We start from the raw sequence: 18280 nt of genomic DNA, 5'->3' as shown, positions 1-18280 counted from the left end.
ACCTACTTTAAACACTCGGTTCTTGTCCGGTGTGATAATTTCTGACTATTATTGTCATATTGGTCCCTTCTCTGTCTTACCTACCCTTTGCCCCACCCACACTTGTGGTAGATTCCAAACATTGACCAGCCATAGAGACAGGCTTCACGGAGGTGGGGGGTGATGGGAGGGAACCTGGGGACACTGGTGCTGGGAATGTGCACTGGTGGAGGGGTGGGTGTTGGAACACTGTATGACTGACACCTAATTGTGAACAGCTTTGTGAGGGTCTGTCTCACAGTGATTCAATTTTAAAAATCTATTAAAAAAAAAAGAAAAAGAGACCCATTGAGGGACTGCTCAGCTCTTTTTTTTTTTTTTTTTTCTTTTTGGGGTCATACATGGTAATGCTCAGGAATTACTCTCCTGGCAGTGCTCAGGAAACCAGATGGGATGCCGGGAATTGAATCCGGGTCAGCCACATGCAAGGCAAATCCCTACCCGCTGTACTATCGCTAGCCCCTGTCCAGTTCCTTTCTGTGAAGAAACTGGCCTCTACTGCAGCTGGCCAGTTTCCATCCACTGTCTGAGGGTGTGAAAAGGTTGAGAACCATCGATCTGGGCCCTTTCTCCTGCCTAGAAATTTGCCCTTCCCTGTGTTGATGACCCTCCGTGTCCCAGAGCATCCTCAGCTCCTCTGGCTCTGTTGGTCCTTTGCAGGGGTTAGGCCTTGGTCCTGGAGAGCTTTCACCTGCCCCCATGACTTCTAGGACACTGGCTTCCTCTGACTGCTTCTGGACTCTCCGAGGGAGGTTGGGCATCGTTGCTGGGAGCACGTGCCCCAGGCGGGTCTGGATCTCTCTTCTTGCTGCCCCATTGCCCCACGGAGCCCAGGTACGCTCTGGCATGCAGGCAGCGTTGGGGGCTGTCCGTCACTCAGGTCATGTCCAGAAGCCGATGGCCACAGAGTGTCAGTGGAGCACTTGGTTCTGGGTGCTTCTGCGAGGATGCTGGTCAGTGCAGAAAGAAGCACCAGCAAAAACCCTTTCTGCGATTGCATTCATCTGGGGGATATAAAGCAACAAAATATGAGATTAATACCCAAGAATAGCTGAGATCAGCACCAGGAGGATTACTCCATAGCTTAGAGGCCAGCTGGGCATTCTAGGGGAAAGGGCAGTTCAGATAGAGTAGGGAGCACCAAATATAGGGTGTTTGGAGGATTCTCCCAGGAGGGGAGATGCATGTTGAAAGTAGACTATGGACTGAACATATTTGCCACTCAATGCCTCTTTTGCAGACCACAACACCCAAAAGGAGAGAGAGAACAAAAGGGAATGCCCTGCCACAGAGGCAGGGTGGGGGGGGGGGGATATTATCCATGGTGGTGGAAAATGGGCACTGGTGGAGGGATGGGTATTTGATCATTGTATGACCGAAACCCAAGCACAAAGATTTGTAAATCTACAACTGTACCTCATGGTGTTTCACTAATAAAAAAAAAAACCCTTTCTGCATGAGGTCAGGTTATTAGCCTCGGGAAGCTCTTTACAGGTGTTGGCGGTTTTTTATCTCTTCGCTTTTATTCTCTGCCCTAGTAACCAATACATGGAGAAATTCGTAGTTCCCAATTTTTGCCAGCTACTAATGGATGTTATTAAGACTGGCCACAGTGATGTCTTTGCCGCCTTTGATCACAGGGGCTGATCTTTGGATCAGTAACAAAAGTCATGAAGGGACCCACGTCTCTCCAAGAACAGGAGCACGGGGAGGCACTGGGGACTCAGCTGCCTACCAGCATCTTTCTGCGACTCCCCTGCCCCCACCTTCTGCATACAGCCTCCTCTGCTGTCTCTGCAGGCGAGGCTGGTCTCCCAAAACCCGAGTTTTTACCTCCATTGCATGTTCTCCTGACTCCCCGGTGGTGTGGGTTCGCCGTGTCCCTGAGGCAGTCAGATGTGGCCCGTCTCTGGGTCTCTGGGTCAAGCCGAGTGAGCCGGAGTCACTCCTGAGGAGTGGTGGGGAGGGGCGGGGCAAGTGCACAGACAGCAGACTTGCTGAGCAGCTGCTCGCAAAACATGGAGCTCACGGCTAAGACGAGAAATGCACCTTTACCGTGGGGTCATTTCTAGGTGATGCGGCTGGAAAGAGAAAAAATCACTTTCAGATTCAGGATTTAACTTTAGGAAAAAAATTTTTTTTTCACTTTTTGGGTCATGCCTGGTGATGCACAAGGGGTTACTTCTGGCTCTGCACTCAGGAATTACTCCTGGCGGTGCTCAGGGGACCATATGGGATGCTGGGACTCGAACCTGGGTCGGCCACGTGCAAGGCAAATACCCTACCTGCTGTGCTACCACTCCAGCCCCTAACTTTAGAAAGATTTACCTTTCTGATTGTGATTATAGTTTGAGGTTCTTAAGGTATCGGCAGATTTGTTGGAGTCACTAGCAGTGGTCACTGAGGCTCTTCATGTTCCTAGAATGAACAGACACCATTGGGCTACACTAGCACGCGACAGGGACAAATGGAGATGTTACTGGTGCCGGCTCAAGCAAATTGAAGATTAACGGGAAGTCAAATGATCAAGTGATTAGCGGTGGTAGCTTTGTGTGTGTACGTAATGTCTCTTACCCTCGATGTATTTCTGATTTCTGATGGAAGTAACTGCTGCAGCTCAGGAATTCAAGTTTCCTAGGAGTCTTTATGAAAGTAAAGTGAGGGGTGGGAACAGCAGGCCCGAGGGCTTTATGAGCTTCCATCCCTGGTACCTACAGTCCCCCAGCACTGCCAGGACCCGAGTGACCTTTGGGCACTGATGGGTGAGGCCCTAAATGAAATAAAATGAAATAGGAGATAGTTGATTTTTGTTCCATTTTCTTGGTCACACCTGGTGGTGCTCAGGGCTTACTCCTGGCTCTGTTCTCAGGGGTCACTCCTGCCAGGCCCAGGGGACTATTTGGGATACTGGGGAACAACCCTGGGTTGGTCATATGCAAGACAAGTTCCCTCCCTGCTGTACTATCTCCTAGCCCTGAGAAAATTATTTTTAATATATTTTATTTGACTCATTAGAATCCAGATAGAGTGTTCTGAATATACGGGTTAATAGTGAGCTGTTGGCCTTCTTTTACAAAATCTGTGCCATCTGTTTTATAATCTAAGTACATTCCAGCCTCCAGGCTCTGACAAGTGACCAGCAATGCCTATGCTAATTACAGTTTGGACAGAGAGAGCTGAAGTCGTCATTTCTCTTCCCCATCTTCGCTAAAACTTTCTTGTTAAAAGCTTTGGCCACACCCGCATTGCTGGAATCTCGGGGTGTTTGGGCAGACCTCCAACCCGACTCTGGGCTGTCTCACCTGCCTTGCATTGTTGCTCTTGTTTTTGGTTGTGACATGGCCGGGTTGGTGGAAGAGTTGAGCCACACCCCACTGTACTCAGGACCGGCTCCTGGCCCTGTGTTGAGTGACCACTCCTGGCCATGCTTGGAAGACCGTCTGTGGTTCTGGGGATGGCACCCAGGTTGGCCCAGTGCACGGCTCGTTCCCTGCGTGCTGTACTCTCTCTCCGATCCCTTTGCTCATTTTTAAATCAACATTTTTGTGGTTATCATTGAGGTTTTTTTCCCTCCCCTAAGTATTATCTTGGATATCAATCTCTTATCAGACACATGACCTGTAGATACTTTCTCCCATTCTGTTACGTTGACTTTTCACTTTGCTGATTTTATTCTTTGATGTGCAGAAGTTTTATTTTGATGGAGTTCGGCTTACCTTAGTTTCCCTTTTGAAACCTTGATGTCATACCCAAGAAACCACAGCCGGATCTAGGCATGAGTTTCCCTGTGTCTTCTTTGTCTGTTTTTGGTGTCTCCTGATCTTTCTCTGCCTATATTATCGTTTGACTTGTACTCATAAATTGTTGGTGCTTCCTGCAATATTGTGGCTTATGTAAAGGAGCTGTTTTGACCAATCAGAGGGTCACAGCAGATTACTTGTGTGAGTTCAGGCTTCACCTGGGGTTCCTTGGTCATAGCTCCCCAGAGCCTGGACTTCCTGGATGTTGCCGTCATTTTTCCCTGGTTGCGTTCGACAGCCTAAGAATGGAGGCCTGGCCTTTTGTTCCCTCCCCCAAGGCCACTGAGGTGACTGCCGGGGCGGGGGGTAGGGGGGGGGCAGTGATTGGACCACTCAGGCCAGAGCAACGAAGTCCCCTCCGAGCCCAGGAGGGAGGGGACCCTTCCAGGCCGGGCAGCTCCGGGAGAGTTGGGGAGATGAATGCCCCTGAGGCAGGTATGGGAGCCTTTCCCCGTCTAGTCCTCTGCACCTCTCTTCTCAAGCCGTTCCTGAACTGTGTTCTCTGCAGTAAGTTGTTGGGCTGGTGGGCCAGTGAGTAATGGGGCGGGAGTACTCCGAGCTACCCTGGGAAATGAATCCAACCTCCAGAGAGAGGCCTGGGGACCGCCAGTTGGTGGCTGTGGGTCAGAGGCAGGAGAGCAGTCTGGGCTTCCTGTGGAGTTCTCTTGGGCTGGGAACTGGGGAACACAGGGGGTCGGAACATCGTCTGCCTGAAGCAGACAACGTGGTAAATCATGGTGTCTTAATAAAAATAAAATTAAAAAGCAGTTGGAGTCATCCTGCATTTGGGGGAGGGTGTAGTGGTAGGTCAGAAGCACTGGGCGCCCCTGGACTCAGGCCAGGAGTGGGAGCGGAGCCTTTCCTCGCTGGAGCCTAACTTGCTGCCCGGTGGGGCCTGCATTGGCTCCTGGACTCTGCCGGTGCCCGGAAATGCTTGGTGGTGTGGAGGTGCCTCTGCGCGCTTGGAATCAGGTCCTCTGATGGACGTGTTCTTCCTCCCTTTTCCCTTTTTTAGGCACAGGGGTGCTGTGGGCTGGGTGCACGCCCAACGGTGCTCAGGGCTGACTCCTGGCTCTGCACTCAGGGATCACTCCTGGTGGACTTGGGGAGACCATATGGGGTGCTGGGGATCAAACCCGGGTCAGCCGTGTGCGAGACAAGCACTCTGACGGCTGTACTGTCTCTCTGACGCCCCCTCCTTTTTTTTCTTTCTTTTGGCTTTTGGAATCAGAGGCTACTCCATTCTTGGGGGTCTCCTAGTGGTGCTCGGGATATCTTGGAGTGCCAGGGGTCTGTTCTTCCGGGGGTCTTACTTTGGCATCTGGCATGCAGAGTACGCACTCTGACCTATTGAACTATCTCCCTGGCCTGCTGTTTCTCTTCTGTTTCTTCCTTTAAAAAAATTGCCGGGGCCAGAGACATAGAACAGAGCGTGAGGTGTTTGCTCTGCATGCAGCTGACCCATGTTAAATTTACCCCAGCAGCCCACATGGTTCCCTGAGCCCCATCAGGAGTGATCTCTGAGCACAGAGCTAGGAGTCAGCTGGGTATAGCCCAGGTTGAAATACTTGAAAGTATTACAGATCACAGTACCCCAAAAAGAGTCAAAGCAAAAGGAGCTAGGGTCTAGGGTGGGGGTGGGAGGTGTTGTATTGACAATCACCCTTCTCTAATTACATTGATTTTAAAAGCTTAACTGTGTTTCATTGATTTTACTTTTTATTTTACTGTTTCCGTATTTTTCTTCTAAACTATTGTTCTTTTTATTTCTAATCTATTTTTTTTTTTTGGACAGGTGAGTTTGTTTTAAACACTGATTTAGTCTCATAGTTACTGATTACTTTTTTTTTTTCTGTCTCTGCAGTAATGAGTTGAAGCTTTTGGAGGAGGCAACTATTTCGATCTGCAGATCTTTAGGTAAGGGGAAAAAATATTCGAGTGCGTGTGTGTGTGTATGTGTGTGTGTGTTAATGTCGTGGTTGGCATTTATTTAATATTTATTGTAAATGTTGATAGTGTGGTATGAATTAAATGAATGAGTATTCTAATCTTCCATGTGTATTTGTGTTTGGGCCTCACCTGCCCAGACCTAGTGTTGGGGGCAGTTCCTGGCCCTGTGTTCCGGGGAGGGGCTGGGACCGGACTGTGCTGCACTGTGGAGGGAGCCTGGGCCTCTGAGTGCCAAGCCCGGCTCAGCCTTTCCGCTTTACCGCTCTGCCTGTTCTTGGTGCTGGGAGTGATGGTGTCGGCTCGCAGGCGGTACCCGTGGACGGCACCCGGAGATGTCACTGTGTCAGCAGTAGTAAGTGCCAGGCTGGACTCCAGAGCCTGCCCCGCGGCAGCCTCTCTCTCAGCTTGTATCTTTTTGTCCACTGGGAAATACTGAGAGAACTCAGAACACGGTCAGAGAAGCTTCCTTTCCTGTGGTGCCGGGGATGGGCCCGGAGCCTCAAATCTGCCTCTCAAGCTCCCGCAGCAGGTTTAGTGGTTTCCTGGACCCCTCATGGGGAGGACTGAATCACTTGCTTCCCAGTATGCCCATGGCACTGCCTGTCTGTGCTGGCAGCTGGGTGGAGAAGGACGACCACAGGCGAATGGGAAGACCATCAGGAAGGGCCTCGCTTGAAACACTTTGGCTTTGCGGTTTCAGCCTTCTTTTTTGGCTTTTGGGTCACACCCGGCGATGCACAGGGGTTACTCCTGGCTCATGTACTCAAGAATTACTCCTGGCGGTGCTCGGTGTTCGGACCATGTGAGATGCTGGGACTTGAACCTGGGTTGACTACGTGCAAGGCAAACACCCTACCTGCTGTGCTATTGCTCCAGCCCCATTCAGCCTTTTTTTTTTTTTTTTTTTTGCTTTTTGGGTCACACACGGCGATGCACAGGGGTTACTCCTGGCTCTGCACTCAGGAATTACTCCTGGCGGTGCTTGGGGGACCATATGGGATGCTGGGAATCGAACCCGGGTTGGCCACGTGCAAGGCAAACGCCCTCCTCCTGTACTATCGCTACAGCCCCCCTTTCAGCCTTCTTGTTGGCTGAATGCTCATCTTCTTTCCTCCACTGCAGAATTCTCACAGGGGTGAAAATCCGGTAACATGAAGTCTCCTGTGTGTGGCCTGTTCGTAGATGCACCGCTTGCAGGAGCGCAGGGCGTCCCTGTGGGAGCTCACTTCTCACAGGCTTCTCTTTTAAATTGTTAGCAGCCGTCCTTTGGGGTTTTCTTTTCGCCGGTGGTGCTCAGGGATCATGCCCTGCCACGCGCCGGGATGGGGCCTGGTGCACCCAGATGCAAGACCCATACCCCAGCCTTCTCTCCACTGCTCAGCTGCTTTATTTCGGAGCTTCCAGACAGTGCTGATAGCGCCTGGCCCGTTCCCTGCAACACTTGGCAGGTTGGTTCCGTGATTCCATTCCCAGCCACGGTGATGAATGTATCACCAGTTCCACAGCCAACCGTGCTTGGTGCCAGGGATCAAACTCGGGTCCTTACACATTCCAGACCCGCGTGCCCCTGACCCCTGAACTCTGGTTGTGAGTTTAAATGATGCAGGTTCCACACCGTTGCTGTGGAAACGACGACTGATGTGTCCGTAAAGCACCTAGTGTGTGCAAGAGCATAAAAAGTGATGAAATTCCCCCTCCCCCTCCCCCGGCTCCTTTCCTCCTCCTCCATCCCTTCTTCCCTCCCTCCATTCCCTTCCTTTCCTGTAAGTGGAGTTTCTTAAATCTCTGTGTTCATGTCTTTCATCACTTTCAGAAATTTTCAGTTATTAACCACTTGGTACATTGTTTCTGTATAACATGAGTTGTTACACCCAGAGTGGAATATTCTAGAGGTATTTCATTTTAGCGAGATTCGGGTTTGCAGAAGTGTTGTAAGGCGAGCAGGATTCTCCTTAATACTTGCCGTTTTCTCCTTTGTGGCCATCTTAGGCCATTACTTCCCCCCCTCGCACTGCCAGGAGATGAACACGGTGCCTGATAATGAATCGCATACTCTTCAGATTTTACAACTAATTTTTTTCCCCATGGGCACCTATTCTTATTTATTTTTAATTTTTACCCCTTTTAATGGAATCACTGTGAGAGACACAGTTCCGAAGTTGTTCGTGATTGGGTTTCAGTCATACAGTGTTAAACACCTGTCCCTTCACCAGTGTACATTTCCCATCACCAGTGCCCCCAGTTTCCCTCCTACTTCCCCATCCCCCCAGCCTGTCTCTGTGGCATCCCCACCCCCCTTCCCCCCTATTCCTTTTAGACACTGTGGTTTGCAGTACCGTTGCTGAAAGGGTTTCATGCATATCACTTTCCCTCCTTTCAACACTTGGTTCTTGTCCAGAGTGATCACTTCCAGCTATTGTTGTCATAGTGGCCCCTTCTCTGTCCTGACTGTACTTCTCCCCACCCCATTTCTGGCAAGTTCCCAACTGTGGATCAGTCCTGGTCCTTGTTTCTACTGTCCTGGGATAATAGTCTCATGTTATATTTCCTTCCTTCCTTCCTTCCTTCCTTCCTTCCTTCCTTCCTTCCTTTCTTTCTTGGGCTTTCTCCTCCTTCTCCTCCTTCTGCTTCTGCTTCTCCTTCTTCCCTTTTTTTTTATTTCATAAATGAGTGCAGTCATTCTCTCTGACTCATTTCATTAGGATGGTACTCTCCCTGTCCATCCATGTATAAAAAATGTTTTAAAAATACTTTACAAAAATTTTAAAGAGCTGTGATTTACAAAGTTATTGATAGTTGAGTTTCAGGCACGTAATATTTCAACACCAGTCCCGCCACTAGTGTCAGCTTCCCTCCAGCAGTGGTCCCATATTCCCTCCCACCCCAGCCCCGTTCCATCCCCTGCCGACTGGTTCCAATGGTTGCAGCTTAAATCTCATGTTTTCAGTGTTGTTGAGTCTGTGCTTTGGATATGTGACTATACCACTTACCACTTCACCAGTATAACTGAAGCCCTGATGCCATTTTTCCTAGCATCTGTGGAGTATTCCGTTGTGTAGATGTACCATGGTTTCTTTCTCCAGCCGTCTGTTCTCGGATACTCAGGTTGTTTCCAGGTTCTGGATATTATGAATAGTGCTGCATTGAACACAGAAGCGCAGTTGATTTTTCTGCTGTGTGTTCTTAGGCCCCAGGAAATATTCTCAAGAGTGGTATTACTGGGTCATATGGAAGCTCAATTTCTAGTTTTTTGAGGAATGTCCGTATTGTTTCCAAAAAAGCTGGGCTACTCGGCATTTCCCACCAACAGTGAAAGATTGTCCCTTTTTCCTCATATCCGTGCCAGCAATGGTTTTCGTTCTTTTTTGATGTGTGCCGGTCTCTCTGGTGTGAGTCTCTGCTGTTTTGATTTGCATCTCCCTGAAGAGGGCTGGAATGATAGTACAGCGGTAGGGCGTTTACCTTGTGCGCAGCCGGCCGGCCGAGCCCGGTTCTATTCCTCCTCCCCTCTTGGAGAGCCTGGCAAGCTACCGAGAGTATCTTGCACACATCATATTCAATATGCCAAACACAGTAACAACAAGTCTCATGATGGAGACGTTACTGGCCCTACTCGAGCAAATCGATGAACAATGGGAGGACAGTGCTCCCTGAAGATTAGCTATGTAGAGCATTTTTTCATGTGCCTTTTGACCATTTGTATTTCTTCTTCGAGGAAGTCTCTGTTCATTTCTTCTCCCCATTTTTTGATGGGGTTGGATGTTTTTTCCTTGTAAAGTTCTACCAAGTGCCTTATATATCTTGGATATTAACCCCTTATCAGATGGTTGTTGGGGAAGTCATTTCCCCCCATTCTGTGGGCTGTCTTGGTATTCTGGTCATTGTTGTCTTTGAAGTGCAGAAGCTTCTTAGTTCCATGTGGTCCCATTTGTTTTTCCTTTGTTCCCGCTTGCCTGGTCAGTGGCATTTCATCCTGGAAGATGCCTTTAGCTTCGCTGTCAGGGAGCAGACTTCTCTAGTTTGGTCCTGATGTCGCTTTTCCGCTCCAGAACTGTATGTCAACTGTAGTCCAGAACTGTTTAACTGACAATATACTCAGTCATCCTGTCCTCTCAAATGGCCGAATTGGTGGCACACTCTCAGGTTGTCCTATTTTTGGTGATCTGGAGAGTTTTGAGGAGTGCTCGTGGGTTATTTTCCAGAAGGACCCTCCCGTTGAGTGTGTTTGATCCCCCCGCCCACGACTGCACCTGGTTATGGGTTTGTGGGGGAAAGAGTGTAGGGGTGTCACATGCCATGCCGTAGCGTACGGGTGTCACGTGACAAGCTGTGGGCACACACTTGGACGCGGCCTTGCCCCACGCCTGTTGCTCTGGAAGGCCTGGCCAGGGTTTGTGCTGGGGCCCCAGTCCCCGCCCCTTGCTCCAGATGTCGCTCTCGTTTGTTTGGCGGCAGAGTTTCCCTGGATACACTTGGTTGCCAGTCGGTGGCGGTGCCAGCTCGTTCCGTTTGCCGCTTACTCTTGTCCTTCCTCCCCCTCCCACAGATGGGAAGTCTGTGCCGTGTGCTGCTCCCTATAAATGATTAATTATTTTTTTTTCTTGCCGCTTTCAAGTTTTTATTATTTGTTTTTTGTTCTCCTCGGGATTGGTGAGCAGTCTTGGAATCGCAGATTCAAGTTCTCATCAATATTTGGAAGTTGATGGTCATGATACTTGTCTGGCTTCTCACCCTCATCTCTGTAACTGATTTTTTCCTGGATGCGCATATGGGCTTTTCTGGTTTCTTGCTAAAGACGCCATGATAAATAATAAGTTCCCTGGCTTCTTTTTGTCCCCGTTCTTTCTCTCCTTCCTTTTTGAGTGGAGACCACACCCTCGGTTGCTCAGGACTTCCCCCGGGCACTGCCCGGGGGGTCACCTGGTACCCGGACTCGAACCCAGGGCGCCTGTGTGCCGAGCTCGTACACACACATACCCTTTGTATCTCATTCTTTCCTGACGGTCAGATCACTCATGAGAGTGGGGGTGAAGGGACGTCACCCCGTTTGTTTAGTGGGGCAGGAGTTAGCTCGTTCCTCTCTTCACAGTTTCTATTTCCCGGGGGAGGGTGTTTTGGGCCACATGTCGTGGTGCTCAGGGATCGCTCCTGGCTCAGTGCTCAGGGAGCACTCCTGGTGGTGCCAGGGATGGAACGTGGGTGGCTCTAGGCCAGGTGGGTCCCATACGCCCCGTGCTGTCTCTCTGGCTTCCTACAGCTTGTTGGTCTTCTAATCGTGCAGTGTTCCTACAAGTGAGGGCAGTCCTTCTCTCTCTACAGAGTAGACGGCTGATTATTATTTTTGTTTTGGGTCATACTCGGCAGTGCTCAGGGCTCTGTGCCCAGGGATCATGCTTGGGGGACTCTGGGGACCCTGCGGGGTGCCAGGGATTTAACCCCGGGTCACCCTTGGGCAGGGAGGTGCCTTTCCTGTCTCTCAGCCGCTGGATGGTTTGTTTTTTATAGGAACCCAGGGCAGTTTGATTTCTCACCGGGAATAGAGCTGAGGTGATTTTGCTCTTCCTCCCCCTTCTGAGTCTCCTGTTGTCGCTCGCTCCGGGGTTTCCTTAGTCGGGGTGTAGCCCGGGGTCCTGCTGTGCTTCTTCCTGTCCAAGGGCTGAGGGAGGACCCAAGTGTGCAGAGTGCGGACTCAACTGGGTGGCTGCTGGCGCAGGACCTGCTCTCCTCGCTCTGCATTTGCTGTCCACGGGATTCTATCCGTTCTTCCTCTGTTCATGTACAGGGAAGGTGTCAGGCAGCTTCTTTGTGTAAAAATGGTTTTCTTTGGTGTTTGGGCTGTACCTGACTGTGCTCAGGGATAATCTTGTGGTACCAGCGATTGAACTAGGGTTGGCCACATGCAAGGCAAGCGTCTTATCCACTGTACTATCTCTGAATCCTAAAACATCTTCTTGCTCTTTTTTTAAGGGGACGGGGGGTGGGAGCTATACCCAGTGGTGCTACCTGGCAGTGCTCAGGGCTTATTCCTGGTTCAGTGCTCAGGGGTCACTCCTGGCGGTGCTGGGGGACCAGATGAAATGCTGAGGATCAAACATGGGTCTGGTACAATCAAGGCAAGTATCCTACCCCCCTGTACTATCGCTCTGGCACCCAAAACTTCTTTTTTAATTAAAAAAAAAAAGACCTGCATCAACTTTATTAAGGATAGAGCCCATATACAGTCATGGTCTCTCAGGTGGGGCCTGGCCAGACAGTGGTTACCAGTCGACAGCCCCCTCCTGGGCCCCTCTTCAGGGGCTGTCAGCATGAAACCCAGCAAGTCTCCATGGATGCTCCGAGCAGGGACCATATCCAGTGAGGGTTGAGGCGTTTCCTGTTCAGCGTGTGGCCTTCCAGCTTTTCACGCGCCAGCCGTGGCTTTCGGGAAATGAAGGGAAAATGCAGGATTGTGCAGGTGAAACCCTGCATGCAATCTCACAGACCTCCCCCCTGTTCTTCTGCGGGGAGCCTCTCGGGGGACAATGCGGGTCCCGACTCCGAGACACGCAGGGGACTGTGTCGAAACTCAGCAGGCTTCTCTGGGTCACGGAAGTCATGTCTGTGCAGCAGGACACAGAAGTTTGTGCCCTGGTGGCCCGTGTGTGTCAGCCTCAGGGCTCCCTCCTGGGAAGTGAAGGGAAGGTGCTCAGAACTCGGGAAAGGTGTTTCCCCATCAGGTCCAGCTTTGGACACAGCAGGGCAGTGTCTGCGTGCTCAGGGGATAGTGGGGAGAAAGCAGAGCACACGTGTGAGATCCTGGGTTCCACCCCTAATCCTGGGGACAGAGGAACCAGTTCAGGAGAACAAGGCCGTCTTCCCAGCTCTTCACCATTTCTGTGCTCGTCCTGGTGGCAGCTGAAGCATCCCTCGCGGGTCTGGAGGGAGATGGACCTGGCGGCGCGGGCCAGTGTGCGTGAATGTTGCACCTCCGGCTCTTAAAATACCTAGACAGTTATTTCAGACACGCTCCGGAGCCCCGGAGCTCAGCGGTGTCGGTTTGGAAGCCACGGGGAAAGGACATCTGCCCGAGCAGAATGGAACCCTGCACCCTGGTGTAAAACCTCTGTGTTTTGTTGGTCAAGTGAAAGCTCCTGATTAAAGGGTGTCTGTACCCTAAGGCGTGGCCCCCCAAAAAAGAGAGGGTCGCCCTCTTCTGAGAAACTCTTGAGTTTCGTGCGTTTATAATGCATCGGGGTTCTTCAGAGATTGTGTGTGTGTGTGTGTGCGTGTGTGTGTGTGTTGTCTCTGTACTAACTACGCTGTCTCTGCTTTGCAATTTTGGATGCTGAGAGGTGGTGGCAACTTTCCTCTGCTGTTTCCGTCATTTTCGTTTTGCCAACGATTTCTTGATGTTCCGAAGTAAGACCCGGCATATCTTGTCATTGATTATTCCCCTAGGCGACATGACCAGCGTGGAAGTGACCATTGGGCTCGTCATTGAGCAGCCTTCGTGGGGCATATGGTTTTATAAATGCTGTTTTCTTTGATTTTAGTTCTCCATTTTTAACTTTTTGCAATCCGTTTCTCTTGCAGTTGAAAACAATCCTCGAACAGGAAACCTTGCTGCACTAGTCAAGGTCTTCCTCTCAAGAACCAAAGAACTGAAACTCTCAGCGGAATGCGCAAAGTAAGCAGACTGCCTCAGTGATGTCCCTTGTGTCTGGCAAGAGTGAATATTGGGGAATTTCGCGCGATATAAATCATGTAACTTTCGGACGCTAAAGAGGAATTACTCTGCTTAGGAAAGGAAAAAATATGGTACAGTGAGTAGTACAGAGATAGTACAGCGAGATAGGATAAGGTACTTGCCTTGCATGCAGCCGACCTGGAGTCAGTCCTTGGCATTCCATATTGTCCCCTGAGCCTCACCAGGAGTGATCCCTGAGCGCAGAACCAGAAATAAGCCCTGAGCATGGCCAGGTGTTGCCCCAAAAACAAAATAGAAAGCAAAGAAGATTTACTGTCTAGGTCATTGGGGTCAAGTTACAACTCCTGGTTTGATTCAGCATTTCAGACAATCTTTAGAAATACATTCTTTCAGTGGCTGCTTGGTGTTGTAAGTTATTATTTTGCAAGGCAAAAATTCTCCCTGGTCTCTGATGGTCAGATCTAGTTTAAATGATGACTTAGTTTGAATATTGTTTCGTTTCACATCATTGTCTTGATTTCTTTCCTGCTATAGGAAACAGGACTCATATACTAGTTTCATGTTATATGTAATAGACTATTAATCACTAAACACTCAGCCTTTATAAAACTATTTTTGGATGGGAGGCTTTTAAAAGATTATTCATTGCTACCAAAGAAATGATATTGAATTCAGTTAAAATTTTTCTTGTGTGGGGCCGGAGCAATAGCACAGTGGGTAGGGTGTTTGCCTTGCACAGGTTCGATCCCCGGCATCCCATATGGTCCCCCAAGCACCGCCAGGAGTGATTCCTGAGTGCAGAGCCAGGAATGACCCCTGAGCATCGCTGGGTGTGATCCAAAAAGCAAAAAAAAAAAAAAAAAAATTTTTTTTTCTTATGAGTTTGTGGTTGTTAATAAAAGTAGGAAGTATTGCATGGGACTATACTGTCAGTGCCATATTAAAAACTTTTGGTTGCGTATATGCTTACATTCTGTATATGTCAGAATTAAAAAATAGCCGCAATTGTCTGGGGGCATAGGGCATAGGGCAAAAAAAATTTTTTTGAGCTGGGTAAGGCATGTGGTCAACCCTGGTTCAGTTCCTGGCATCCCATATGGTCCACTGAGCACCTCCAAGAGTAATTCCTGAGTGCAGAGCTAGGGGTAAACCCCTGAGCATCACCAAGTGTGACCCAAAACCAAAAAAAAAAAAAAATTACTTACCTTCTTTGACTTGCTTCTGCTGGCACATCTATAATGTTAAGAGCAAAAACATTCATGCTTAATGGAAAAAAAAATATATATGCATATATATATTTTTTCTTTCTGGGTCACACCTGTTGATGCACAGGTGTTACTCCTGGCTCATGCACTCAGGGGTTACTCCTGGTGGTGTGTGGTGCTCAGGCGACCATATGGGATGCTGGGAATTGAACCCGGGTTGGCCATGTGCAAGCCCTACCTGCTGTGCTATCGCTCCAGCCCCTGGAAAATATTTTTATGAGCTCAGTAAGTGCAGCGTACAGAGCCTGATGATAGGAGTAGAGCCGGGGCAGCTTCACGAGCCGCCGGAAGGGAAGGACTTGGTGCAGCTGTTTGTGCTCTGGATCGAACACGGATTCATGGGATTTTTCTCTCTTTGTCCCTTAGCCACATCTTCATTTGGCAGACACACAATGCTTTGTTTATTATTTGCTGTTTGCTGAAGGTGTTCATCTGTGAAATGTCAGAAGAAGAATTGCAACTTCATTTTACTTATGAAGAGAAATCTCCTGGCACTTACAGTAAGTGTTGCTGTTGGGACATTCTGGGGATCGTCCGCGCAGTGTGCAGGGAGCAGGGGTTTGCCCCCTGCCTTGTAACCACCTTCCCTTGGGACTCGGGAGAGCCTTTTGGCCTTGGGAGCTTTGTGAGGAGGCTCTGGGCTTCCTTTCGAGATCTGCGGAGCCTCACGGGTCCAGGAAAGGGGTCTTGAGCCTCATCGAGAACATCAGTAGAAGGCCAGAGCCTTATTGGGGCAGCAGACACAGGTAATCGGGACAGATTCAAATGAAGCCACTGTTTTTTTTCCCCAAAGCCACTGGTTTTATTCTTTTTCTGTTGGGCCACACGAGGCAGTGGTCTCAGGAATTAAATCGGAGAGGCCCACATGCTGTGAGCACCTTAGCCCTGTGCTGATGCTCCGAATGCTTTGTTGAATTTTTATTTTTATTTAAATTTTTTTTTGCTTTTTGTGTCACTCCCACCGATGCTCAGGGGTTACTCCTGGCTCTACACTCGGGAATTTCTCCTGACGGTGCTTGGGGACCATATGGGATGCCGGGGATTTAACCCGGGTCAGCTGCATGCAAGGCAGACCTAACCCCCTGTACTATCGCTCTGGCCTGAACTTTTATTTTTTAAAAAAGGGAACAAACCAGTGGCCCAGGGGCCGGGGGCACACCTCAGGCACTGTGCCATCCAGGATGGCGGGCCTGGTTGCATGATGCTCAAGCTGACGGTGCCCAGGGCTCTGCTAGGGCCACAGTGGTAAATTTTTTTTTTTATGTTGGTGCCACCCCTAGGGCCCCTGTGTGGGTATGACAGTTGTGTGCTTGGGTCCAGCAATGATAGTGGTGCTCTGAGGCCCCCAGGCTCGCGCCAAGTAGACGCCTCCTGCATGCTAGGCTCTTCCTTTTGGGTGCAATTCACGCGTCTGGCTTAGTACATGATTTCAAAGCATTTGTAATTTAAGAAATTTGAGGTTTCAGGAGCAGTTAAGAAACCTTCAAGGTTTGAAAGCAAGTAGTAGTTGGGGTTCAAATTTCCTTTCCTTTTTTTCCTTTTTGGGGCCACACCCAGCAATGCTCAGTGGTCACTCTGGACTCTGCACTCAGGGACCACTCCTGGGGTGCTTGAGGGACCGTATGGGATGCTGGGGATTGAACCTGGGTCAGCCGTCTCCTTACCCACTGTATTATTGCTTCAGCCCCCCAAATTTTCATTTTTCCCCCCTTGGTTTTTGGGTCAAACCCAGCAGTGCTTTAGGGTAATTCCTGGACCAGTGTTTGGGGGTAATTCCCAGCTGTGCCTCTTGTGGTATACAGCCCTTTGAGATATCGCCCAACCCCCAAATTTCTTTGTTACTTTAAGATCATGATAGATGCTAACTTATTTATGATTTCTATTTTTTTGGACTGGATTGAAGTGGATTTTAAAATTCAGAGGTTAACAGTCATCTCTGATGGCACTAGAGAGACAGTACAGTAGGTAAGAAAGATGCCACGAATCTGACCCAGGTTCACGCCCCAGCACCCCATATGGTCCTCTGAGCTCTGCCAGACGTCAGCCCTGAGCACAGAGCCAGGAGTCAGCCCTGAGCACAGCTGGGTTTGTACCCCAAACCAAAACCCAGTAATGTCTGAGTTTATGGAATGCTGTTATTTTTGTTGGGAATGCAGACAACTTCTGAACCATAGTATCCCGTTTCCTGTTTTGTTAACTGACTTTGGTATCCCTTAGCAGGTTCTGACTCGGAAGATCTTTTAGAAGAATTGTTGTGCTGTCTGATGCAGCTGGTCACCGATATTCCACTCCTGTAAGTGCTGGCTCAGCCAGGATCAGTTTTGTCTGTGTATAATGAAAAAGCAGTTGATCGTGTAGAAGTTTTAGGGCCTGGATTTAATGTTAGGTCCGTGAGGTTATTTTCTCTCTCTTGCTTAATGATGTTCACACTCTTCATTATCCTTCATCAAAAATGAGACTGTTCAGCTATGGAGAGGGAAATCATCGTGCTCCCTAGCAGTGAGGAAGCGTGTGGTTAGCACAGAGCCACACTCTCCTCAGCCCTCAGAGCGTCTTACAGGATACCCTGCGCTGCAGTCTGGCCCACACCCAGGCATGGCATGCAGCTAGGTGTCCACCAACGTTTAAAAAAAAAAAAATATATATATGTGTGTGTGTGTGTGTATGTCTATATATATACACATATATATGTTATATATCATATATAATCGAATCATCATGAATTACAAAGTTACAAAGATATTTATGATTGCGTTTCCGGTATATATTGCCACACCCTCCACCAATGTCCCCAGTGTCCCTCCCACCCCGCGCAGCCTGCCTCTGCCTCTGTGGTGGGCACTTTTCCCCTCCCCCATTGTCCTAGTGTTCCCTTCCCTAAGTATCCCCACCGACCCCCACCCCAGCGCCAAGCTTCCTACGGAACACCAGTTCTCCTGCTCTTGGACTCTTTTGCCTTTGAGCGTTCTGAGACTCCCCTGGGAAGTTTCTGTATATCCCGAATACGAGTGAGTTCATTCTGTGTCTCTTCCTCTCTGACCGATTTCCCTCAACATGAGACTCTCCCGATCCATCCAGGCAGCAGCAGGTTGCATGACTTCATTTTTCTTGTATGGCCAGGTGGTACTCCGTTGTGTGTGCGTGCCATGGTTTCTCTCACTCATCTGTTCTTGGACACTTGCGCTGTTTCTAGGTTTTGGCTCTTGTGAACATGGGTGTGCAGATATCTTTTCTGCACTGTGCTTTCGGACCCTGGCAGTTTCTTCCCAGGACTGGAATTGCTGGGAAAATGGAAGGAAATGGAAACCCAGTTCCTAGTTTTTTTTTTAAATTTTCCTCTTTTTGACTTTGAATTTTATTTTGGGCTCAGACAAATACTCATTCAGTCTGCCTTACTTAGTGCAAGGTCGGAGAAAGGTAGAGGAAGTTCTACCTTGAACCTCCCAGCCAGAGCTTTTTCGGGGGGTCTGAGCCAGCCAGGCGGGATGTCTTTGTCCTTGAGAGCCGCTGGCCTGCGGTCTGGAGTACGGACGAGTTTT

At 49.4% G+C, this 18280-nt stretch overlaps 1 protein-coding gene across 4 annotated transcripts in view; it reads left to right on the top strand.

Annotated features, from left to right (window-relative positions):
* Positions 1-18280, top strand: part of DYM (dymeclin) — a 300303-nt gene that overhangs the window by 20038 nt on the left and 261985 nt on the right. For 2 of the 4 annotated variants that reach the window (XM_056138010.1, XM_056138012.1), the window contains exons 2-5: positions 5704-5756; positions 13362-13455; positions 15108-15241; positions 16962-17034. In XM_056138010.1, coding sequence (XP_055993985.1) covers positions 5704-5756; positions 13362-13455; positions 15108-15241; positions 16962-17034 — 354 coding nt within the window. Of the gene's footprint in view, positions 1-5703; positions 5757-13361; positions 13456-15107; positions 15242-16958; positions 17035-18280 lie in introns of all 4 variants that reach the window. The other 2 variants (XM_056138009.1, XM_056138011.1) reach the window with 1 other exon arrangement.

The sequence above is a fragment of the Sorex fumeus genome, unplaced genomic scaffold (assembly GCF_029834395.1).
Source record: "Sorex fumeus unplaced genomic scaffold, SorFum_2.1 ptg000128l, whole genome shotgun sequence".
Lineage (NCBI taxonomy): Eukaryota > Metazoa > Chordata > Mammalia > Eulipotyphla > Soricidae > Sorex > Sorex fumeus.
Note: the sequence above shows the minus strand (reverse complement) of the source record. Positions and strands in the feature narration are given on the sequence as shown.